At 43.5% G+C, this 25,804-nt stretch overlaps 3 protein-coding genes and 1 long non-coding RNA gene across 12 annotated transcripts; 3 read left to right on the top strand and 1 right to left on the bottom strand.

Moving 5' to 3' along the window:
- Nucleotides 1-33: 33 nt before the first annotated feature.
- LOC108096664 (protein stand still) lies at nt 34-2,027 on the top strand. Its single transcript, XM_017198437.2, has 4 exons — nt 34-428; nt 493-753; nt 925-996; nt 1,408-2,027. Exons 1-4 carry the CDS (start codon nt 216-218, stop codon nt 1,837-1,839), a joined length of 978 nt encoding a protein of 325 aa, XP_017053926.1. The 5' UTR covers nt 34-215; the 3' UTR covers nt 1,840-2,027.
- Nucleotides 2,028-2,173: 146 nt separating this feature from the next.
- On the top strand, nt 2,174-5,477 carry LOC108096634 (H(+)/Cl(-) exchange transporter 7). Its single transcript, XM_017198392.2, has 9 exons — nt 2,174-2,488; nt 2,605-2,688; nt 2,764-2,965; nt 3,187-4,158; nt 4,220-4,389; nt 4,447-4,833; nt 4,900-5,058; nt 5,114-5,197; nt 5,258-5,477. The coding sequence occupies exons 1-9, from the start codon at nt 2,240-2,242 to the stop codon at nt 5,378-5,380; spliced, it is 2,430 nt and encodes an 809-aa protein (XP_017053881.1). The 5' UTR covers nt 2,174-2,239; the 3' UTR covers nt 5,381-5,477.
- Nucleotides 5,478-5,510: 33 nt separating this feature from the next.
- Nucleotides 5,511-23,933, bottom strand: LOC108096633 (paired amphipathic helix protein Sin3a). 9 transcript variants are annotated; one of them, XM_017198383.1, is made up of 13 exons: nt 23,774-23,932; nt 23,379-23,499; nt 15,595-16,420; nt 14,243-15,528; nt 12,623-14,172; nt 12,020-12,332; nt 11,580-11,955; nt 10,510-11,018; nt 10,123-10,452; nt 9,799-10,005; nt 9,506-9,739; nt 6,893-7,330; nt 5,511-6,787 (listed from the first exon to the last, which is right to left on the bottom strand). In XM_017198383.1, the coding sequence occupies exons 3-13, from the start codon at nt 16,055-16,057 to the stop codon at nt 6,260-6,262; spliced, it is 6,234 nt and encodes a 2,077-aa protein (XP_017053872.1). In that variant the 5' UTR covers nt 16,058-16,420; nt 23,379-23,499; nt 23,774-23,932; the 3' UTR covers nt 5,511-6,259. The 9 variants fall into 9 exon arrangements, 8 of the variants coding, with proteins under 8 accessions (XP_017053872.1, XP_017053878.1, XP_017053877.1 ...); XM_017198389.1 differs by having other exon boundaries at nt 10,510-11,000; XM_017198388.1 differs by having other exon boundaries at nt 12,020-12,320.
- Nucleotides 19,950-21,789, top strand: LOC108096636. Its single transcript, XR_001771719.2, has 3 exons — nt 19,950-20,165; nt 20,525-21,302; nt 21,401-21,789. It is a non-coding gene; the product is annotated as an uncharacterized LOC108096636 (long non-coding RNA).
- Nucleotides 23,934-25,804: the final 1,871 nt, after the last annotated feature.

Genomic DNA, 25,804 nt, shown 5'->3' with positions numbered 1-25,804 from the left:
CAGAATTGCCTTTTTTTTTAAAGTGCGTAGGGGCCCTTTTGACATCGTTTTGTCTATCTTCGGTAGGCCGCCAACCGTTGCTTTTTGACCGGTCGTCTCTTTCATTCCTTTTCTTGCCAGAACCGAATCTGTATCTCTTCCTCTGCTTTGACGTTCTTCCTTTTCCTTCTTTTCTTGAAAGCTAGAAGGTTCATTTTCATTTCTGAAGCTGAAAAATGTCCGTGGACTTGGAGGATTCGAGTGAAAAAATGGAACTGAAAACAGATCCGGAGAAGCGCCAGCATGTGCCGTATATCCTGAACGGAGAACTATATCGCATTGAGAACCAGGTGGGCGATAATGTCACGGTTAAATGCTGCTACTGTCCGCCGGATCGGATTTATCGTGGCAGTGTGCGTTCCACCGGGAATTTTCATATGCACATTAAGGTACGGGTTTTTTGCATTAGTCCGGGGTAGAAAATATTCTGATGCTTGATGACTCCATGAACAGAGACGTCATAGTTCCTTGCTCGGGAAACTGCACGAAATGAAGGTGGCCGCATTGGAGGAGCGCCGTGATCGCATTATGAAGAACAGGCGATTCGGAAAACCCCGCAAGAAGACCCCGATTCCGAACAACGACACGGATTCGCAGACTACGGCTGGAGTTTTGTCGGAGATTACGACATCTGCGGGAAATGGAAGCCACGAGCTGAAAATCAAAACGGTGTTCCAGCGCCACATGCAAGAGCAGGAGGGAGCAACTCGCAAGGTATGCTAAATGTGTGCAAAAGTGAGATGTCAAGATCTCACCTTGCTGTTTACCGTTAGATCCGCACACGACACTTACGTCTGTATTTATGTACAGTATCTGTTCGAGCGGCAAATCATCTTAATGAATAAAGTATTGGTGCGGCGATCGCATATTTTTATCTCTTTCCAGTCCGGAGATTCTACTTCAGATAAAAACGTAAAAGCTAATCCACCAAATAGTGCAGGCAACGTTAATCAGGATGTAAGTATTTAAATAGGTAATGTCGTACTTTGAAAGAGAAAACGTGTTTTTTAATTTTAAACTTAGGCTCCTATTTCGAATACTGTCAAAAAGAATAAACAACTATTTGATTTTTAATTTCCAAATAATATACAATGAATTTTTTGCATACATCCTTCAAGAAATTGTTTAAAAAAACAACAAAATGAATCCCAAAAGTAAATATTTTGTCAATATAATAGAATATTTATCTATTCGGATCTGTTGTTTAAAAATATAAACATCTACAAAAATATGGTTACCAGACCATTGTTTGCAGTTATTAGATTTGTTGATTTGTAATCCTTGTTTTTAATATTCATTAATTGTTGACTATTATGTGTTTTTGGTAAAGTCTTAATACAATATTAATTTTTATTTTATAATTTTCAGCTCTCAAATTACTCGGTAGAGAGGCTGCCTTCCGATTCGAAGATTACTGCTGCTAGTGTCACCCTTTTGGGTCGTCCGGTAAAGCCTGAGCAAGTTAGTGGCCCCTCATCCCTGTCTGATCCGCCGGGCGTCATCGATCTGAGCCGAGCTCCATCGGTGCAGGGCGAAACCAAGTCAAGCTGCTCGCTGGCCTCCTCAATGGAGGACGTCTCCATGGAGTACTCTCGCTCACAGGCGCTCTCACAATCGTTGTCCTTTACCCACTTCCTGGAGCACCCGCAGCGGGATGTCCTGCTGCGCCTGGAGCGCACAATGACCCAAATAAGCCAAGAATTGCATTGCCGAAACCGAATTGAGCACAATCGAATGATGCTGGAAGCGGCCAAGTTTAAGTTTCTCAATCCGAACTTTCAATTTGAACCCACTATATAGTGATGTCCTTTTCACCCATTATTTCAGCTTTACCAAAATTTAGTGCCGCGGGTACATAGGTCTGAATCCGTATCAACAATTTAATACCACTTTATAAGTGGCCTAAAAGATAAACACCTTTTATTTCAAATGTAATAAAAAAAAAGAACCTAAAATACACATTGCGATTTGTGAGTACGGAACCTTAACGCAGAAGCGGTTTTTATTTTATTTTAACTATTACATCATTAGGTGGTTTAACATATTAGTTTTCTTAGTCGTTTGAAAAAACCTCCATAAAATATGCGTATCGCGAGCAATCGAGTTATTGTATTTTTCAGATGCGAGCAAGCGGTCACACTGTGCAGTCTCTCTGTTTTGTTGCTTGTTGCTAAAATCGTATTCATTATTTTTTTTAATAATGGACGATAGAAGAACTTTAATTAATCTAGACGATGAATCAAGCGATGAGGAAGATGCGATCGTTCCTCAACCAAAAACGCTGCCTAGCTCAAAGCCTGTACAAAATTTCGGCGATTACCAAAACGAAGAACCGTCAACTAGTTCTTCAGGTGGAGCAGCACAAAGTATTTCGGGGAATAACCATTTAATAGATAGTGATCAGCCTCCGCTATTAGGAAACAATGCTCCTGAAATTGCGCCTAATACTGTAAGTACCCATTTAAAACAAGTATTAATGAATCATCACATCAATAGGTTTTACAAGCAGAGCTTATCTTCGGCCAGCTTTATTAAGTTTATTACTTTATGCACTTTCGATTTCAGCAAATAAATGGAAATGTCAACGACTCGGAGCCCATTTTCCATCTAAGATCCCGCACTGCAGCAGCATCCACTCCCAATTACGAGGTTTGTACAAAATCATGGGGGCGGGTTGCAAAACGGAATTGTTATCAGTGTTTTTTTTTTTTTTTTCATTTGTAGAGCTTGGACTATGAAGTTTGCGAAAACACACTGTTCCAAGACGAACAACGAAAACGGCTGACAGAGCGCTTTTCCCTGCGCAAAGACGTCATACGATGGATTATCTTTATACAGATTGGCGTTATTACCGCACTAATAGCGTGCACCATAGACATCATCATCGAAGAGTTGTCGGCCCGGAAGTACTCCTTCCTCTACGATTGTAAGTCGATTTTGATTTCTACTTAAAAAGTCGATTTAGCTTCATTTAAGTCATTAAAAGTTTTTAAGTAAATCGATAGTAAGCTAGTTAATTTAGCCAAACTTCAAACGTAAGATACATTTTAAAAGAGACATTGATATTGAAGAAATGCTTGTTAGTTTAGTATTAAACATTATTAACATTAACTTCAATGGTTAACAATAACTATATTTTATTTTCAGCTGTACAAAAGAACGTTCCGCTCAGTGATGGTAGCAGTGGAGATCTTGTGATTCCCTACCTTTACTGGCTTCTCCTGAGCATTGTGCCCGTGGCGTTTGGAGCCGCCATGGTGACCTATATTGAGCCCATAACCGCCGGCAGTGGGATTCCACAGGTGAAGAGCTATCTGAATGGCGTGAAAATACCGCGAATTGTGCGAATTAAAACGTTGGCAGTCAAGGCCATTGGAGTGATAACCTCAGTGGTTGGCGGCTTGGCCGGAGGCAAGGAAGGTCCAATGATTCACGCCGGCGCTGTTGTGGCGGCTGGAATCTCGCAGGGCAAGAGCACCACTTTCGTTAAGGACTTCCGGGTGTTCAAAGCATTCCGAGATGACCACGAGAAACGGGATTTCGTCCTGGGAGGCGGAGCAGCTGGAGTTTCCGCCGCTTTTGGAGCACCCATTGGAGGAATGCTGTTCTCTTTGGAAGAAGCGGCTAGCTTCTGGAACCAGAATCTCATTTGGCGCACTCTGGTGGCCTCCATTATCAGTGTGTTTACCCTGAACATTGTGTTATCCGCTTATCACGGCCTAAACGACTTCACATTCACGGGCCTTTTCAATTTGGGCAAGTTCGATCAGCCGTTGAAATTCGACTACTTTGAGCTGCCCATATTTATGTTCCTCGGTGTAACTGGCGGATTACTGGGAGCTGCCTGGAACTCGCTTAACACAAAAATCAATAATTTCCGAAAGCGCTTCATTCCCTGGAAGATTGGCAAAGTGATCGAGGCGGTTGTGGTTGCCATGATGGGCGTAACTCTGGCTTGTCTGATGATCTACTTTATTAACGATTGTCGTCCGTTGGGCAACGATCCCACTAATAATCCTGTACAACTTTTTTGCGAGGACAACGAATACAATGCCGTGGCTGCTCTGTGGTTCCAAACGCCAGAGGCTACAGTCCGATCTCTATTCCACGATCCTCCAGGTAAGACTTAATAGTTATATGTTTTTTAATATTTCAAAATGTTCATTTTGTTTACTTATAGGTTCGCATAAAATCCTTACGCTAGCCCTGTTCACAGTCGTCTACTATGTGCTATCCTGCGCCACCTTTGGACTCAATGTCTCTTTGGGCGTGTTCATTCCAACTGCTCTGGTGGGCGCTGCTTGGGGTCGTCTGTTGGCCATGATTACCTTCTACATGTTTCCAGAGGCGGTAAGTCAGTTACTAATATTATCAGCGTAAGATTTAACAGTTTCTGTTGGATTATAGGAATTCCTACATCCTGGAAAGTATGCTCTAATTGGAGCAGCCGCCAATTTGGGCGGAGTTCTGCGGATGACCATTAGTCTGTCTGTCATTTTAATGGAAACCACTGGCGTGGAGAGCTCATTCTTTTTCCCCTTAATCATTGCACTAATCAGCGCCAAATGGGTCGGTGATTACTTTAACGAGGGCATCTACGATACACAGATACAGGTTAATCATGTACCCATGTTGACATGGGAACCCCTACCGCAATACAAGGGCCTCACAGCTAAGGAAATACTGAGCAGTCCAGTGGTCTGCATCAAACTTCGTGATAGCGCTCATTACATATATCAAATGCTGAAAAAGTGCGATCACAATGGATTTCCCGTGGTTGATGACGTGCAGGGGGTAAGATGACTAAAATTTAACACTTATTAACACAGCTGTTTAACAAATATTCATTTTAATCTTCAGAATCGTCGTTCTGAGGGGCGTGTGTGTGGCATTATCTTGCGATCGCAGCTGATTGTTATCTTGCTGAAATCATTGTACGTGGAGAACAAACGATTCTGGCTCCCAGAGACATCTATTCAGACTTTCAGAGACGTCTATCCGCGTTATCCTTCAATCAAGGTAATTAGCAGTTTATGGTTCCATTTAAATCTTATTCATATATTTTTTAATTTAGAGCGTTCGCAAGCTAGATGATAAAATAAACTACACTGTGGATTTGTCCATGTTTATGAATCCTTCACCCGTGCGAGTTAATCCGGTGAGTCATTCTGGGTTTTTTAACTAAACATTAAAAAAACTAATCTTCATATTTTTCCAGCACGATTCGGTTCCCAGAATTTTTCAGATTTTTCGGGCTTTGGGTCTGCGTCACTTGTTAGTGATTAACAATGAGAATCGCATTGCTGGCATTATAACGAGGAGGGATTTTATTTACAAATAACTTTTATAGTGTGCATTAAATGCAATTTTGTGAGTGTCAGTCGAATGGCCTTTGTCTGTAAATTAAAAGATAATAAATATTTTATATTGCTTTGTAATCAGCACTTATATCATTAATAACGAAAATCCGATTCACTTTTGATAAACTTTTGTTTTAATCTGTTCATTACGTTTTTACAACTTATTTTAATGACCTTAAACGCGTAAATTATAATCAATAGTATTCACAAGGAATTGTACAAGGTTTGTGTATGGGTTTCTGTTTGATTTGTATAAAAAATACGTTACATTTATGTAAAAATATAAGGGCTTGGTTTCTTTTATAAAATGTTAAAACGCTAAACAGACGTGTTCCGAATCCTAAAAACTAACACAACTGTCTCGATCGGTTTGCAGTGCACAAAACTTTAAAAAGAAACGTGACTCATCTCATGTGGGCTTGCGATTGTGTTTAAGGTGTGTTTGTGTGTGTGTGTGTGGTTTGCTATCGACTTTAAACCCTAAAAACTAAAAGCGCATCAGTAAAACAATACGCTGTCAGAGTAAAACTAATGCAATGTAAGCCTATAAAATTCTTAATTAGGAGCAAATCGCCTAAGATTAAATGACTTTTTGTACAAAATGAAAAAGAGTTTTCCTTCCTTTCGTTAAAACATCCAGTGCCCACCCAATCGCCATGCCGAACTTGCACCAGTCGCTGTTGGGTCGGTATAGCTGCAATCTCGATGACCGCGCGTCCAGGAACTGGTATCACATTTAAAACCAAACTTGCCATCGAATACAGGCTAATCCTCTTTAGTTATTCTCTTTATCGTCATGTAAGCGAGTCCGGCCAAGCAGCGACTGCTGCTCCTGATGTTGTTGCTGCCGTCCTTGCCGGTTAGCTCTCCATTGGTCGCACCTGCTGCAGTGCCTCCGCGTTTGTGGTGGCCGATGCTGCAGCTGCTGCGCTATTGCAATGTTGCTGCTGTGGTGTTGCATTGGCGTTGGTAGTCGAGTCCGCGGACAAAATGCTGCTGTTGCACATCGCGTGGGAGGTCGAAGACACGGTCGTCGAGGCCAGTGCGTTGCCCACCGCAGATGCTGAGGAGCCTGACGGGACGGAATTAACCGCCGGAACGGCTCCGTCTGGCGTCGAGGCAGAGCCACTTATCAACCCGCTGACTGCGCTCTGCACCACCTTGTACCTGTTGTAGATACGATAAGGCGTCTTCGACGTGTCCTTTTGCTGTATCGTCTTTGTCTTGCTGGCGGAACCCCAGCCGCTTGCGTTGATCTGGTCCGGCGTCTTGCCCAGCAGCCAGTCGATGCAGTTCTGCTGCAGTTGCTCGCTGACCTGCTGCTGCAGCCACTTGTTAACGTAGTTCTGGAAGCGAGCGTATTTAGCTCGAGTGACGCGGCAATGACTCTGTAATAAAAGGAAAGGGTTATTAAATAAATTAAGCTAGCTATTACACTTAATGGAAAGCAATAAAAGATTTCCTTCTATGCTTGTTCAAATGCAAACACTTACCTTCTTGGCACGACGCACTGCATCGTACTTGAGTAGCTTGAGATTCTTGCTGTACACAAAGCATCGCCCGTTGCTGGCGTTTGTGGTGATCTCGTCGCGATCGTTGAAGGCGTACTGCTCGGCCAGGCCCACCTGCGGTGCTCCCAGACGCTCCGGCAGACGTTTGCCGCCCCAGCTGTTGTTGTTATTATTATTGTTACCGCCGCCGCCGACTCCAGAGGCACTGCTGCTCGAGATGATATTGTCGCCGGTGACGGATTCCACGGCCACCCCTGCTGCAGTCGCCTGTTGCTCGCTGCGATTCTGATTCTGATTCTGCTTCTGCTCGAACAACTGACGCACTTGCTCCTCGTGCAGCTGCGACCGGCGCTTGTTGCGCAGCAAGAAGCGCGCCTTGCGAGCTCCTCCACCGCCGATTCCACCTCCTCTGTGGCGCAACTGCAATGAGAACAATGCAAAAGTCAGTCTTTATTGTACATAATTGGAACAATTGCCGGTGGCACTGCAGCCAACGCAGCAATTGAAACGTGGCGGCAATTCAACATGCTCACAGAATTTACGAGATTACTTTTAAAGCTGGGAATGTTGAGATGTGTGGGTTGTGTATTGTAACATTTACAAAACAGTTAGATATTTTTAGATAGTACGGGAGTTGTAGCAAAACATAGAGAAAGAGAACCCAAGATGATGTGGAGGTACCAGGCCAAAGAACACAAAGCTGAGGGCAAAGACTCGCACGCACTTTTGGGATAAACAGGGTTTAAACAGAACCAAACTGAATGGAACGGAACGTTACGAAACCAATCACATAATCACATTTACCAGTACCATATATTTGGACAACAAACAAAACCTTAGACTTAAACTAAGTGAAACGAAGAGTTCTACAATGCGATGACGACTTACCTTGCTAAAACTTAAGTCTGTGTGGCAATTACTGAGTGCGTACTTGCTGCTCTAACCCCGGAAACATAAACCACAGTCCCCGACCCCATCATGCCCACCATCCCTCTGTTTCAGATTCAGATTCAGTAACTTCGACTTCGAATATGACTCTTTAATGGGCTGCTCCAGATATATTTCTCAATTTTACTCTCCGGTAATGTCCACAGTTGTGATTGTGTGTGCTATTTAATTTACAATTATTGAGTGTGTGGAGTGTGTGTGTGTGTGTGGGTGTGTTCTTAGGCCTAGATATAAAAATGTTTACCGAATTTAAAAAGACATTGGCTGCATCCTTTACAAAATTAGCTACTAAACGTTTTACACATAATAATACATACATTGACCGATTACCATTAGCTTTACGTTATGTACAGTTAAAACATGACAATTAATATAGTATATACATTTTTGACGGTGTAATTTAGGCCTACGGGTAATCACGATTATCAGATCGTCAGCACCACTCACACACACCACACCCCAACCATCCACAACACCATCCTTTTACCATCTGATTTAACATCATATCATCATCTTCGGTGCGGGAACTTCGATCGATCACCCGAAATATCAGACTGTCTATCGCTATAGTTGTTATATAGTCAACTCGTGGATAACTGAGAATGCATAACGAAATCAGAGGGGAATGCAACAAGCGCGTGCCTACGTTATTGCTATATCATGATCTACTATTTTACATAATGTCTGACTTTATGCATGTTTTTGTGGGTGGGGGGCGGCTCTATATTTAATCGAGGTGTGTGTTCTGGGTTTTGGTTTCCTCGACGGTTATTGCAGTTTTTGGTATTTCTGGGCAATTCATTACATTTAATGTGTGTAGGTGGGTGGTGGTGGTGTTGGTGGTGGTGGTGGTGGCGGGTGTCGAGTGTGGTAGCGGTGGTGGGTGAGAAGAAAGGGTTCGGTTGGTGTTTCAATTTATCATATTTTGGTTTTCGGTAATCAAAAAACAAATTCATTTATTACTATTTCATTTTGCAATATGACTTTTTCTTCTTCTTATTCAATGAAATTATCAAAACTATGTTATTTCAAGCCTTGGAATTGACCTGGTACGAAAAAATAAATCGGAAAAAATGAGAGAAAAGAATGCAAAAAAGCATTAATTAGTGAATATTTTCTTGTTCTTTTGATGTATTTTTTTTTTTTTTTTATTTTTTTCTTTGCTCGTATGCAAGGAGCGTACTTCTGTACATTTGTATGCATACGAAATGTGGGCGATTAATAAGTTGGCGGCATGTTGATAAATGATACCAAAACGAAAGGAAACAGTAATAGAAATAAATTTACAGCTGGCCAAATGAGAAGGGGTGGGGGATAAATAATAGAAAGTGCAGCGGCGAAAGTCGATAGGTAACAACAAATAGATAACCGAAAACTGAGAGATATTTTCATATATATATAATATATACAGAATGCAGTCTGTCCATCGTCTAAACCAGGTAGGTGGCAGGTTTGTATGTATGTACAGTGGTGGAAGTACCGAAAACACAACTCAGGAGTCGAAGAACAGGGAACCAAAAAACGTAAACAATCGAAAAAGAACAACGAAATACACAAACAACATGGTTAACCACTCTTCAAGCACACACCACACAAAGCTGCTCCGGCTGCGGAGCATCTCATCGCTGCCTAGCCAGCCACACTCACCTCGGCAGTATCTTCCTCCTCCTCCGTCTTGATATCGGACGCCTCCACAATGTTGTCGTTGGCCAGCGCCGAACTCGAGCCAGCACCGTTCCCGCCGCCGCCGCTGCCAAGACCCGGATTCGCCAGTCGTTCCACATACTTGCTGAACTTCTGGGCCTTCAGCGCAGCCGGCTTGTCCAATTCCTCGGGCTCCGAGTCGAGCAGCTCGATGGTTACTCGGCAATCGATCTTGTACTGCAAACAGAACTCTGGTTAGCTCACGTTCCTTGAGATGTTACTTGAAAATAACTTACAATGTACACCTTGAAGCAGTTCTCGTCGTTGAGAATGCTCTCCGCCTTCCGCTGATAGGACATCTCCCGCTCGAAGGTCTTGTGCGCATCTCGACAGAGTCCGCCGGTGCAGCCGCGCCTCTGCTCGGTGGCAAACAACTCCACGCAATCCAGAGCGGCCCGCTCTGTTACACAATATTGCAGCTGACGAACGGCATTCGAGACAACCTGAAATTTAAAACAGCGATTAGTTTTGTAATATACTTAGATTGATCCTTAAACTTGAGCATTACAATATGCACCAACAAATCTAGTTTCTTACTTAATTAATTTAATTAAACTTACCTTATCCAGCGTGAAAGAGATGTAAGCGTAGATGCCAAACATTTCCCGCATCGTATCCTCGAACGTATTCGAGTCCATGTTCCCGTCCAGGACATTCTTGAGCATGTCGAGAAAGGTCGGATAGTAGTCCTCAACTTGAATCTCTGGCTTGGGCTTCAGCCTGAGCGCTGTGGCGGTGCTCTCCCTCCGGTTGGCCCGACACCGCTCCTCCTCAATGGCCAGCAGTCGCGCCCGCTCGTACATGACGTGGAGGCGATCGCACAGGATCGCATGTAGTCGCAGAAACAAATACCAGTTGTTGTTGGCGAAGAAAAGCGAATAGGATTCGTCCTGATAAAAAAGCAATGGTTTAATAACTATTTCAATGAAAAGGTCAAGCAAACTCACTTCATGCTGTCCGTGTGCGTGGGGAGGCAATAGCTTGGGGTTAGCAAACTCCGCCGGATGCTCCACCTTGATTTCCACATCGCCGCCTGGTGCTCCCGAGTCTTGAGTGTGCCTGGGGCTGGAGACAGCTCCGGCGGTGCTGATGCCTGCTCCTTCATCTCGGTGCGCGGAATTCGGCTCATCTTTCGCTTTCGATTCTGAACCGGATGCAGAGGATGATGACGCTGCTGCTGCTGCCGCCGCTGCCGAGGATGTTGATGGTGTCGCATCGTCCGCCGAAGATGACGTTGTTGCGGACGCCGCTGCAGCAGGTCCACTGCCAGCCTTTGGGTCGTCAGTCTCTTTCTTAATACCGGCCGGTGTTCCGCTGCTGCTGCTTGCATTGCTGCGCGCCGGTGAGGCACCTTCGCTAGGCGTACTCTTGGCATTTCTGGCCGACGTGGACTCCGTTCGACCAAGAGGCGAGTCAACGTCCATTTTCGTATTGTCATCTACCAAAAATGGAAAGGCTATATAGAGAAACGGCGTGCACAACACATAGGTTCGGATATTCGATGTGGTTCAGAGGGTCAGTGAGTTGGTTTTTTTCGTGGTGCATTGCAGTCCAGTTTTTGTTTGATATTATTTAATTGCGTGTGTGTTACGTTACATAAATTTGTTTTATGATTTATTTGGGTTTTGGTTTTAATTATTTGCAAAAAAAAATAAGGAGAAAAAAGAAAAAGAAACGAAAAACATTCTCTATGTTAAAAATTACAATCAAGCAACAATAAAAAGAAATACGCTTTTAAATTCGAAAAATAATTAGTCATGAAAATTAATTACTTTACTGTGGGTTTTTTAACATGACTAATATTGCTTCAAATTCTTCGAGCTATACTTCTTTTGAATATAATTAAAATATAAGTGAGTATAAGTAACCGAGATAAACCTCTCCTCGGATGAGTGTTTAATAATTATACTACACTAATATGAGTTGTGTTAGGACAAAACAAATGGTGAATATAATTAAAGGTTAGTTTGTTGTGAAGCAGATGATTTGAGGTGCAAAATTCAAGTAGGAAACTCACCGTCCTCTCGCTCATCGTCGCTCAAGGGCTGCCGCGGCGCAAAGAAGAGGTCAGGCACAAATTGACGGATGATCTGCTTGATCTTCTGCTTCTCCTGCTTCTGGATGCCAGTCTGGCGTTTCACGTGGTGGATCAGCAGGTTGGCGGCATCGTCCAGAATGGTCTTGTCCTTGTACGGCAGCACGAGATGCGGCCCAAACGGTTCCATTGCGTCGTCGTCCTGGTCGTGCCGCTCATCGTACAGCGTCTCGATCTCGTTGAACAGACTCTTCGAACGCAAGGCCTTCATGTCGTTAGGCTTGAAGTTGATGGCTTGGTGATCGAGAGACTTAAGGTAATACTTTTCGTTCTGCTCCCGCCATTGCTTGTTGAAGGTCTACGAAAAAAAGAAGTAAAGGTTCAGTTTACATATACGGAAATCAATGCACAAGCAGACTTACCTTTTGCGCTTCTCGCCACTCCTCCTCCTTGACTTTCAGTCGCTTTAGTACGATGGGCACTGCCACCGATGGGTTCTTCTTCATGCCCTGAATAATCTCCCCGGACTTGTCGCCATAGATGCGATGGATGGCCCGCTGGTGTATCGTTTGCGATGTGCCACCCAGGTGATCGTCCAGGTGAAACTTGGCCAACTCCTCGGTGGACATGCGCGACATCTTCTTCTGGACATTCTCGAGCACACGGATCGTGGCACTGTTCACCTCGATGACCAGGTCCAGCTCGAAGCGCTCGTCCTCCGTTCTGTGAATATTCCTTTTGTTTAGAGCGTGCGCATTGGTTAATTGAAATAAACGAAAGCCAAAGAAAAAGGAGATCCATAACAAACGAAAGAGGTGCAAGTTGAGAACATGTACAGATGCGGTTAAGACACAATAATTTTGTTTCTTTCACTATAATACCAACTGAACAATGTTAACCGCAGCTATAGATCTCACAAAGTAACAGAAAGGAAACAAAAGTACCAATGAAGTAGTCTCGAATTGACTGTTAAATTTTTTAGAGTGGTGATGTGGTATTTGGGTGTTGAGAGGAAATTATCTCACCTGTAGATTGTCTCCTCGAACTGGGTTTTCCTCGATGTCACGAAAGTGGAATCCTCACTGGCCCACGTGGGGAAGGAGACCCACTTGTCGTTGAGCACCTCCCGGCAGAGAGCTGTCCGTCCGCTGCACTTCTTGGGCACCGTGGACTGGGGCAGCGCACAGTACGAGGCACCCAGTCGCTTGCACGATGACAAATCCACATCCTGGACATACTCCGCGGCGCTCTGGTGGCTGCTGCCCCGATCATGGGAACTATTGCTGCTACCGCCTCCCTGCCGTTGCGTGGCAGCCAACGGCATGCCATCGATCAAACCGCCAGCCGCTTGACCGGACGGCGGGCCCAGAAAGTCGGTGAACCATCGGAGCAGATCGGGAAACTTCATCAGGAACGGAGATACCAGACCCAGGAGCTCCGTTTTGGAGACGATCTCCTGGTTGAACAGAGTCAGGCATCGAAGGAAATTGTCGTAGACCTCTGGACTTCTCAGCGCCTTGCGCACTTTGTCGAAGAAGGCGGCGTCCGAGATGGTGCACTTGCTCGAGGCCTCCGAAAAGCTCACATCCCGACAATAAGGCTTCGGTCGCTTAGCGGGTGGTGCTCCACTGGCATAGTGCCCGGCCAAACTGTCGTCGCCCGGACGCCTCGAAGCTGAGCCGGAATTGTGCTGTCCATGATGACCGGAGGGCAGCGGCGGCGTGGGATAATTGATTCCCGGCGAGCTGCGATCGAGAGAGTTCTCCGACATGTGCGGCATGGAACCAATCACCGAGGTGAGGCCATAACTGGGCGACTTCTTGGCATTGTGGCCATGCGAAAGGTTTGCATTCGGCGCGTGTCCCACGTACTTCTGCACGTGATGATTGTTGCGGTGCTCCTTATCGAAGGCGACCATTACACTGGCTCCAACACCGGGCCGCCCGATATTGGCACCCGCTGGAGTTCCGGCCAGGTGGTGATGGCCACCCACTCCGGCTCCTCGCTGGTGCGCTTGCTGCTGCAGACTCGGGTGAAAGTCTTTCTCAAAGAGGACATCGTTTCGAGTCGTCGAATTCAAGCCGGAACCAATCACATGATTCTGCTGTTGCTGGTTATTGTTGTACGTCTTGATGCTGACACTAGTGTTCACCGCCGACAGATTTCCGATGGCCGCTGCATGGGCACTGTTGTCGATCTGCGGGATTGTCGCTGCGCCGCCACCCAGATGCAGGGGGGAACCTCCCGGTGCTGGGGATGCCGAGGACATGGTGATGTGGGCTCCACCGCTCAAAGTGGCCGTGGGCCGCTTGCCATGATCGTTGTGCACAGATGCCGACTTGGACATGTACTGCCCCGACTGATGGTTGGTGGCATCGGGCAGAAATTGGCCAAACTCCCGCAGCAAATCCTCGTCCTGGCCAAAGAGCTTCGCCACCTGCGTGTACACCTCCTGCTCGGTGAGCATTTTACCCTGGATCAGGCTGCCCTCCTTCATGGCCTTCTGCTCCCTTTGATAGGCATGCAGAATTTCCAGGAATTTCTTGTACTTGGCCGGCTGATTTTGGAAACGGTTCTGTTCGAAAATTGGGATAAACAATATTATAAGTAGGATCCTTAGTTTGAAAATATTGAGACAACGTTACCTTGATCTTATTTACATAGGTTATGGCGTGATTGAACTCCACCGGCTGGTTCTGCTGGCCCGTTTCCCCTAGGAGAATCGATTGGTGCGCCTGCTGGATGTGATGCAGATTGTGCTGGGCCGCTCCCGCTCCCGGACCACTTCCTGCTCCTCCGTGGGGACTCAACTCACTCAAAGAATTCGGCGTCGGAGGTCCGCCGACCACAATACTGGCGGCGGCATTCGCGTTGGCCGCGCCACCTGCCACTTGGCCCGTGGGGGTTATGGTGGCTCTTTCTCGATCTCTCGAGTAGTCTCGCGGCACGTTATGCGCCGACACGGAGATGCCCGGTGGCTGTTGGCCGGTCACCACGGCACTTGACGCCGGAGAGCTAGTCACACTCACATGGACATGACCACCGCCCGGAGATTGCGACTGCGGTGGCGTCGCCTGCTGTTGCAGGGCATGGATCGTGGTCTGGGTAAGGGATGCTCCGCCGTGGGTCATTAGGTTCACGGCTCCTGCCGATTGGATCTGAGCCACGGCTGCTGCAGCTGCAGCTACTGCTCCTGTTGCCGATGTCAGGGTTGCCGCATTGGTCGTCTTGATGGCGATATGACCGGCTGACAAGGGACTGCTTCCGGTGAGCATGTGCACCGTTCCCGTGCTCGACGGTGCTCCCGGGGGCGAAGGCATCGAGACAACAGGCACCGAGCAGCCAAGCGCATCCGAGTGAATCTCGATCTTGTAGCCCGGCGGCAGGAACATGTTGAAGCCATAAATAAGCTCCGTGTGTCCTTTGAAGAGCGTCGATACGCGCTCAATCACTCCGGGTGTGTCGATGCAGTGCGACTTGAACTCCTTCATAATGTCCAGGAAGTTGTTGTAGATCTGCGGCTGGTCGGCATACTGGTACTTCACCTGGTCCAGGTAGCTCAAAGCGTCTTCCACTTTCAAGCGTGGCGTGGCATTACCCGATTGTCCCTGCGGCGGCGTGGTCCCACCCACTGGGATGCTGTTTGCCACCACGGATGATGGCGGCGTTTGAGCGGCAGCCAATGGTGGCTGCTGAACTGGTTGTTGTTGGGACATCGAGGCCAAGTTTCCGACAGCAGTGGCCACCGTCTGGGTGCCGCTGATTGTGCGCTGACGAAGTGTGCCCGTTTGTGAGCTGCTCGAAACAGTCTGTGCACTGGCAGGATTGTTTGCTCCTGCTCCACCTGTCACGTGAATCTGTACCGTGTTGGCCACATCGGCTGTGTTGGCTTTGAGAGTTCCACCCGCCTGAATGGAAGCCACGCTATAAGCTGCGTATTAAATTACAAATTAAATGTCAGAATAATTACATCGAAGAGAGCAATTCATACACTTACATGTTGTATACTGTAATGTCTGGGTGCCCGTGCTGCCGGTGGAAACGGCCACGCCTCCGCCACCAGCTGCGGCGCCTACTCCTCCAACGGCCACCTGGGCACCTGATCCCACTGGTCCTCCAGCGCTAGTACTGTCCACAATCGAGCTTGTGGTCTTCAAATTCGTTGCCGACGGCGTGGTGGACGGCAAATACGCAATGGTTTGGGCTCCTCCATGCTGTGGGGTAAGGATGCGATGGTGAATGGAACCGATGCCACTGATGGTGGCGTTGTGAGCACCACCTGGCACCACAGTTCCTATGGTCACGCCGGCTGTGTTGACGCCAACGGTAGCGGTGCCACCGCTGCCTGACGCTGGGCCTCCTCCTGCCACGCCCACGACTCCAACGCCCACGCCACCAGATGTCGGAGGACCGGGTCGTGTCCCGAACTGCACCTCGTCGACACGGGTGCGTTTCATCATCTTCTTTGTTGCTCTTTTCTTGGCGCAACCTTTAATGCTGTGCCGCTGCTGGTCCGGCTTGCTGAGCACTCTGAGGCTCTCTGGATCCCTGCCCAAGTGCAAGGACTCTCTGTCTGCTTTGGTGGGGTGGCCGCCCTCTATGAGCGTATGTAATATACAACAAACGGTCGGGGACGCAACTCTTGGTCTTGGACTGCTCGTGGGTGCGACATATGTTGTCTATGCATTTGGTCACCCCGCAAGCGTCAAATGCGCTCGCTTTCTTGGATATAAAATTTGGACCGACTGCTTGTTATCTGCTAGTGACGCTGCGCCGGTGTTTCGCCTCTGCCACGTTACTCTTGGACTTCTTTTTTGATGTCACTGTAAGTGAGAGAAACAAAATGTTAATTTAACTGAGTAAGTAAAATGAACAAAAGGAACCAACTTCTCAAATGCATAAGTTTATTTTTTTTTTTTGCAAAACTAAAGCGTTTAAAGCAAATAACTCCTATCAATGATAAATAAAAGACCCAATTTAGTTGATGAATTTAGGAATTTTCTATTATTCAGCGATACTTTAATGATAGTTTTAAACTCATTTAAGAGATTCTTATTATTTATGAACAATACAGATACACAATTACTTGTTCTAACACCATACTAAACTAACACCTAAACAAATTTTCACTTTTACCAAAAATACTTTTGCTAATACAGCACTTCTGATTGATCAATTCGGGCTATAACTACATATACATATATATCCCCAAAAAGATGGCACATTCCAACGAAAAGGTAAAATAAAACACGGGGCAAAATACTTTTAGCCATATCACAAAAACTATAGAGTGGAAAACGATGTCTTTGTATCGGGTATTGTATTCTAAGGAGAAAGAGAGGTGAAGAGAATGGGGATGTGGAATGGAACAGTGGAACTCTGAGCAACAACAACACTAACAGATATAGACGGAAAGGAGATCGGAGTGGAAGGTAAATCTTGGTGAAGAGTGCAAGTTAAAAGGAAAAGAGGAGGAAATTACTTTGGTGTGCGTGTACGTGCAACCGGAATTGGGCGCGCGCTTTGTTATTGCTTTTGGCGGTACAGTAAATACGTCCTAAGCGAGCTTTCTGTATACACCTTTGGATGTTTGTGAGAGTATATAATATAAATGTAGAAGGTGCCAAATGCCCCATGCACGACATCGGCTTGCATAGAATTCAGGCACACACACGGAGCATATTTATATACCGATACTGCTAAGGAGCCCAGGGAAGGGGGTAGGGGGGAGTACTGCTGGTACATATTCTGTATCTACAACTTACAAGAAGAATAATAAGAAGCAGCAGCAGCAAACGCAACAATGCAAAGGTGGTGGTGGTGTGCTACGGTGGTGGTGGTGGTGCAGCAGCAAAGAGAGAGCCAACGAGAGAGTAACTAAAGAGGGCCGTATTTGTTGTTGAGGCGCAGTATGATATGGCCGATTTTTTTCAAAAGGTATTTCACCCGTTTGGGGCCAAACATACACACACACACACACACATACGCATCAAGCATTTGGCGGGCAATTGAGAGAGCGCAAGGCTGCGCAGGCTATAGAGAGCGAAATGAGTAAGAATAAGGTGAATGGAAACCGCCTAGAGGATCATCCTGCTCCAACTTATAGAAAACACCCCATCAAGCCAACAGCTGCCCCCTTTTATCATTTGTAAACAAATATTGGAGCACAGTACAGCCGCACAAAAGCTCTACAATAACTGCTCTCCCGCTCTTTCTGCCACCACCAACTATCCTTAAAAAAAGACACAAAAAATAAGTAAAACAAGTTCGCTCTTTGCACTCTCTCAACTGTCTTTGTTGTTATTGTATTTTTTGGGTCCGCCATTAGTGCATACCAAACACATTTCTTTGTGTGTGTGTTTAACGAGAGAGGCTCCAAATTGGGGCGTTGTGTGATTGTGTGTGTGTGCGAGTGCTTTGGGGAGACATGTGGGCAAATTTTCCCTCCATTTTTTTTTGTTCAGCTTGCTCTATTACGTGCACACGTATAATGTTATCTTATCTGTTTTGTTATGTGTATACACAGCACAGAATACGCAGCACAAAAGGCAGGCAACGGATAAATATGCAAAATTTGTTACACACTAGCACTTTTTTTTCTTTGGCCTTTTGAGCAATTGCAACACCAATCGTCGCGAATTAATATTTGGTTTTTGGTGTTACTTTCCCACTCTGGCAAACTCACACACAATCAAAGTCTGGCGCTGCGCTATTAATAAATTTTGCAAAAAAAAAAAACATATGGATGTGTAGAGAAATATGTACAATACATATATATATTAGCATGAAGAAGCACGGCAAACGTTTTGTGTAAATTCAAAACCGAATGAAAAAAAATGGCAGAGCAAAAACAACAAACGACGGATGGGGAGCAAGACGAGATGAGAATAAGAAAGATGGGACCAAAAAGAGGCCCACAAAATGATGCTCTCATTGGGGAGCCATTTAAATGCACACTCACACCAACGCACTCCACTGGGCTCTCGCAAGTACATGCGAATGGCGCATCAAAGCAAAAGTCGAGATAAGCGCACGAACTGAGCAAAGAACAACGAATCAACGAACGAAAATAAAACGACACTACGTTGAAAAAATACAGTCAGTTCATAAGCAAGCCAAAAGCAATGGTTCAAAGCGCGCCTGTGTGTGTATGGCTCTTCTCTCCACCCTCTTTTGTGTGAGTGAGGAGAGCAGGAACAACACAAACAACAACCACGTCGCCGTCGACGACTTTTTGTCTGTGCGCCTTCTATATGTATTCGCTTTACCATTGTATGCGTGTATATAAACCAATTGAAATTGACCTAACCTAAAAATGTTGTATTTTTCACAAGTTTTTAGTGGCAAAAACACGAAATTTTTTGAGTCCGAGCACCAAGTGCACTTGAAGGATATTTGCCTGCACTTTCCACGCCCCATCCGCCCACTTACACTTACATCAGCAAAAAGCAATAAGCAGTTAGCTTCGTCGGTGGATATTCGGCTGTGTGTATATTCGAATGTATGTATATATGTACTAGGCGCGTATGTATATTTACTACAAAACGGCCGTTGGTTCGGTGTTATTGGAAACTTTCACGTTTTACGCAGTATTTTGCACTTGCAACTACTATTTCCGCACTCACTGGCACACCGAAATATATATATATATATATATATTTTTTTACTTTTTTATGAATTACGCTTCCAAGTCGAGCGCTTAGTTTTAATTCGATCACTTTCACGTTTGGTTCTTTTATGTACTATACGTAGACGATTTAAGACATTTTAATCGGCAGATTTCTACTGCTATTCACACAGTTTTGGCGAGAAAACGTTTTCGTACATCCTAACGTCGCCGCAAACATTTTCGATTAACGGCGAAACAACGACGGTCGGTCGGAGTCAGCAAAGAGAGGGCGGGAGACCTTGTGCGCTCTCGGAGAGAACGTGAGAGCGTGAGCAGTGCTACCACTTGAGCATTTAAGTTGATATAGATCTGGCAACTAGAAAATGCTTTTAGCCACATATTTAGCCATTTAACATTTTGTTTTTATCTTTTTGCCGTTTTTCTTTATATAGTAAAGTAATTTGGTTTAAATGAAAACTATTTTAAAAACCGATCCGAAAAGTTATTAATACACGTTTTTCTGGTAAATGTTTTAGATATAAAAATCTTTTTTCATTTCTATTGAAGTTTTTTTTTATATATGTACATATTAATATTATTTACGTATTTGTTTAAAATTTTAATTTTAAAATTTGGCATTTTGTTTAACTCAAGTCTGGATATTTATCCTCTGGAGTTTCTGGCAGCACTGAGCGGGAGAGAGCGCGCGCGCAGTGTTGCTTTGGAACTAATTTGTATGTCGAGACAGGGTGGCAACCCAGCGAAGCAACAACCGAAAACGTTGGACGTGGGTCCTAAAAACATTGGATTAGCCGCTTTTAAATATATGGAACATAAAAGATGTTTGATAGTGCGAAATAACTGGCAACAATCATTTTTGCACGGCATTGCGCGCCGCATGAAAATCGCGGCAAATGCCGCTTAGAATTTCGATAAGAAGCGGACAACGGGATGCTTACGTAAGTGCAAAGACAACAGCGTTGGTTGGGAGAGAAAAAACAAGTTGCTGGGGAAAACAGGGTAATCCGTTAATACACATCATGTGTCAGGCAAGGCGATCACACCAAAGAAGCAAGACACCCTGTTTCCGTTAAAAGAGAGCGGTCGCAAGTAGTGCTGCCCGAATACATCCTAACATAATTACAAAAAACAGCAAAAGAATGTGCAAACATTTACAACTTGTTCATGTAATCGAGCCATTGCGTTGAAAGTTGGGACATCTTTGGAAATTTTAATTCTTTCTATGGTGTTATTTTTTATAAATTTGTTGCTAATAGCGTTTAAAAATTTAATTTTTTTTCTTTTCGAAAATTGCCAGTTCTATCAATGTAAATGGCTAATGTGGCACCACTGGTCGCGAGAGCAACGTTCCCATACAGTCACCAAAGGTATACAGCGGAAAGCGACGTCGGCAGAGCGCTTAGCCGACTATTGCAGTACATAACGAAATCGAGGAAACCGAAAATCAGAAACCAAACGGACCACTAGCGAGCTACAACTCTGCCACGGCTACACTTTACACACTCTCATTTACTCCTCCACCGCGCACAGCAACCCACACTCTCGCACAGCCGCGTGCGTGCGGTAGAGAGAGGCTACGACAGGAAAAAGCAATAAAAATGAAGGAGAAAAAAGGCAAAGTGCATCTCACCATGACAATGGCGGAACCATAAAAACACATGTTCCCATCTTGAATCGAAGCAAATTCGGCGGACTACCTCCCCTAAAAAAAAAAAAAGAAAAGAAAAAACTGGCGAAATAAAATCTGTACACGCGAAAAAGTAGAGCTGCTAGAAATACGAGTGGCATGGAAACCTTGCAGTTATCGATTCGCCTCGCTCATTGCGCAATGTAAAATGCAGCGGGGGCGGTGAGAGAGTAAATAGAAAGAGATTGAGTGTCTCTCTTTTTAAGGCACCTGCAGCGCTGAGAAATGCAAATCCGACTTCCACTTTCCAGCTCAAAAGTTCAAAGTTCATATGCAACTAACTAACATTTGGGTGCAGCGCATGTCCACCATGCACAGAAATTCCCGGACCAAAAAATTCGAGAATAGGGACAAACAGCACTCTCCGACTTCCAGGCGCCGCAGGAAGGTTTGTTTGCCCTTCCATCGGGTATTATTGATGTTTTTTTTTTGTATTATAATACCAGGTGGTTTCGCATGTTCTAATTAAGCCTGTTCCATTTTCAGATTGCTGATTTGAAATACTGCAAAATGAAATGAATACTATATACAACGCTCATTAAGTGAAATGTGGAATGGTATTAATCTTCCGTCAGACTGATCCAACTTCTTACATATAAGGCAAATTGGTTGATTGGGAAAAAACGTGCTTAGCAAAATTTCAGACAATTATTTCTCAGTTACCTATGTATGTACACATATGTGATGGTTATGTTCAACTATTGACTTCAACTAAATGACTATTTCTCTTCTGGCTACTAACGTAAGAGATGAAAGTGGATTGTCTAAGTTTTAAAATTTTGTTGTTTTCAATGTTTTTGATGATTTCTACGTTACTTAATACAACAACAAATAACATGAATGTAAAAAACTAACAATAAATAGAATGAATTGTATACATAGCACCATCTAACATCAAAAATATTGATTGATCAAAAACCCTTACTTATTATGTTATTATCTATAAGTGAAAGGGGGCAATTAATTTAAAGTTTGTGAACTTATATTTAATATTTTACTTTCTCAAAATGCCTAAATTCCAACAACAATTCAGTATTCAGTAAATTAATCGACCAAGTCATGCGCCAGTTGAGACAAAAACGAAGTAAAAGTATTGATCGACCAATTTACTTTAGCTTGGTAACGACCATCAAGTTCAAGAGTTGTTCGTTAGCCTCTAGCAAAAAGGCAATTGCGAATTGCAAACAATCGGCTGGCAACGCGGCAAGTGTTGTGTATTTGTTTCTCAGGAGAAAGATCTAGAGAGGTACGCAGATACTGGGACAGCCTAAACTGGGGAGAGTTTGAGTTCAGAAGTAACTTGTTTTTCAAGTTTTCAAATGGCCAAATCCAAACCAGACTCAAAAAGCCTGTCGAAACTTAAGGCGCTTCATAAAGAAAATTTGAGGAAAACGAGGAAAGCGTTACGAAGTGAGTGTGTGTGTTTCAAATGGACCTCACAGAAGCAGTGAGTCCGATTTCAACGAATTATTTAATTAGAATCAACGTAAACCCGCAAATTGAAGGCTGAAACTGCTATCCCGCTTACATTCTACACAACACACGCATACAAAGGCACCAAAAAGGTAGACAGAGCTGACAACTGTTTAAAAAAAAAAGGCAATTAAAAAAATTTTTTCAATATGGGGACCTTTGCATAATTTTTAACAACTTTATCAAGTTTTTCAATTTTAAGAAAAAAAACTAAAACTATTTAAAAATAATACAGTCATTTTGGATTGACTGCTAATTTGTTTGTTTATACCATAGGAATTTGGAATCGCATTAACTCTGTTATTTACAATGTGTATAAATGGATTTGTATTTAATATTTAAAAATTGTATAAAATTGTTGCGTTAAAAGCTATCACCCGTAAAAAGATCGATTTCAAAGGAGTTGGCATCTCTCAAGCGAGTAACGCAACAATAACAAAAGGTGAGCGCGGTAAACGCGCTCTGCCTCTTTCTTACTCACACAGGCGAACACCCATCGGTGTTTTTGATGCCTTCGTGGTGTGCGTGTCTGCGTCATTGTTGTTGCTGTTCTCAATACCTTCCTTTCTTATTTTTATTTACTCTCCGAGCCTCTTCTTTTTTATTTTATCAAATCAAAGACAATTAAAAATGCCACACACACTCATACGCACGTGCCAACAGATGGCGGAACTTGGTGTTTTTATGTATACAGCAAGGCGATAAGAGCGATTTCCACAAATATACACATTTGCATACTATAATTAACAATGTAACTGTAATTTTGGCTAGATAAACTTATTAATTAAACCTCAATTTCTAAAAACGAATGATGGTATTAGCTATTGAATCGGTTTTCTTATTAATCTGACTGGAAGTTTAAGTTGCCGCCTAGCGTAATCAGTTGGGCAAATTTAAGGTTAGGTACGAACATATTCTTGGCACCCACTCACTGACTCACACATGCACAATCGCACACAAGGGCGCGCACTTTTTTTATTTATTAACATACCTGGATTTAAGAACTTTATCTGTGTTGGTTATTCGGCCTTTTTGTTTCTCACTATTGCCAACTAGCAGTTTTCTGGTAATTTTTAATTTATTGCGGCTTATACTTTCAGCTGCTTGTAGAGCTAAAAGGGGGAGGAGTGGGGAGAGAGAGTAGCGCGTGAGTTGCTTCTTCTTCTTACATTTGCAACAAACACATGCAAACACTCGGCACAGGCACACATGCACTCGAAATCGATTTTACGCTGCTTTAAATGCAATTCCTTTTTCCTTTTTTTAAATTTAATGCACGCAAATTCACTCCTGCTTTTTAGTTTTTAATGGAACTCCACACACACAAATTCGGGGCATATATGTATGCGGTTTGAGCAACCCCACGCAAGGTATTCAGAAATTTACATTTTCGTCGCCGAGATCCTCAAGATATTCTTTATTATAGCGCGCTGCGTCTGGCTCTAAGCACTTGTTTTAACTCTTTAGACGCCGTGGTTTAAATTAAATTAGTCGCACAGCCGTGGAAAATGACCAGCAAGTTACAACAAAATTCCAACTCGGTTTGTTAGAGATGGAAACACATTTCGATTCCCAAATAAATCTGCAGAGGCATCAGAACGCTCTTTCCGATAGGCGGGCTTTCGTCAAGCGAATGCACCCTCCTAACCTAGCGAGTGCACACTCCACATTATCCTACGTTAGCGGGTGCACTGACCAATATTAGTCACAAAAGATTATTAAATTTAAAATGGGGGATTTTTAAATTTCGGAAATCATACTTAGTTTTGTTAGTTTTTTTTTTCTCTTTTTCTATGTGTTAATGCCTTTGGTATTGAGTGCGACGTGAAGTAAGAGCGTGTAATGCAGATAACAGCCGCTAAAGGAATAGTGAAATTATTGAACTTTACAAAAATTACATAAAAATGGAAATGAATACAAATAATAGATATAAATGCTCGAATTAGTCTAAAATGCCTTTAATAAAATTTGGTTTATTAAAAAAGTTTCAGCGAGTTAGCTTAAAAATTTATTGATAATCTTGATGAATACGTTTATTTGAACGGTTGGATAAAAAATAATAGTTTTCATTGAGATTGTCGATTTATCAAGTATTTTTGATACTTTTTGCAATAACCTACATTCGTTACTAAAATTAATTTTTTAATAAAATTTAATATATGTATGTATATGTAATTTAAATTAATGAAATTATTTAATTAATTATAATTTTAATATTTAATTTTTAATATAATTTAAGGAGCACTCGATGTGTAACGTTAAGGTTCGTTTTGCGGTTTCGGATTTAATTGCTGAAGCTGCCGTGATAAGGTAGTCCAATGTCAGCTTATGTAGATAGCCCTGGCATCGTCTCTGCTTGTTAAAACCATAATGATAATGGATCGCTATCTCCGTTTTTTAAGTGAGACAACAAGTTTAATTCTGCAGGTTACCGCATAATTTATAATTTTAGAAAAAGAATTCCTTGATGCGCGCATCTCCTTTGTTTTCGGTTAAATATAGGAAATACGGTAAATATTAAAAATACATATATCTAAAAAAACTGCTATATTTATATTTTACAATATAAATCGAATTCATATTTAGTTCATATGTCTATATAATCGTCTGTCTGCCCGGATCCTGATCCTTCTTCGCTGGTCGGATTCTGCCCTGATCCTTGTTCGTTGGACGTTGAAGTCGGACTGACACTTGTCGTCATTCTCCTGATTTCGGCCTCAATCCTGTCCAGCTTGTCTATTGTTGTCGTTAGCATCTCGAAGGCTGCAAATAATGTGGCGGCTTGGCTACTAAGTTCCTTCCGGTGGTCGGCCATCCAATCGTAGAGAGGATGTAGTGCGTCTGTCACAAGGAATTCGAAAGTGGGGCTGTCCTGCGATTTGGCTATTCCACACAGCTTACAGAAAAACCAAAGACACAACAAATATCGCCAGTACTTCAACATATTGAGAGCACAGAACCGATGAAGGGCACTATTTTCAATCAACTGATATTTCTATATTTTTTTCGCTGACTAAGGCTAAGATTTAATGAACAAGATTAGCATGAATACTTATATACGTCCATATATATAACACTAATAATTTTATTTTTTATAATTGCATTGCATATGCGCCTAGAATAAGCAGTACTTGTTGAAAAAAACAAATAAATGGCGCACTGATATTGCTATTTTTCATCCCTTCTAATTTTTATTCCCTCGCAGAGTCAGTCAGAAGTTTGCAACGCAGTGAAGGAGAACCCTTTGACCCCATAAAGTATATATATTCCTGATCAGCATCACGATCTGAATCGAAATACGTCCACCTGCCCGTCTGTCTGTTTCTATGTAAACTAGTCTCTTAGTTTTAAAGCTATCTTGCTAAAACTATCAGAAGGCGTTTAATAACTTAACGCAGTAAATATGTCCGATCGTGG

This window comes from Drosophila ficusphila, unplaced genomic scaffold (genome assembly GCF_018152265.1).
Source record: "Drosophila ficusphila isolate 14025-0441.05 unplaced genomic scaffold, ASM1815226v1 contig_414, whole genome shotgun sequence".
In the NCBI taxonomy this organism is placed as follows: Eukaryota; Metazoa; Arthropoda; class Insecta; order Diptera; family Drosophilidae; genus Drosophila; species Drosophila ficusphila.
This window is presented reverse-complemented; position numbering and strand designations above follow the sequence as displayed.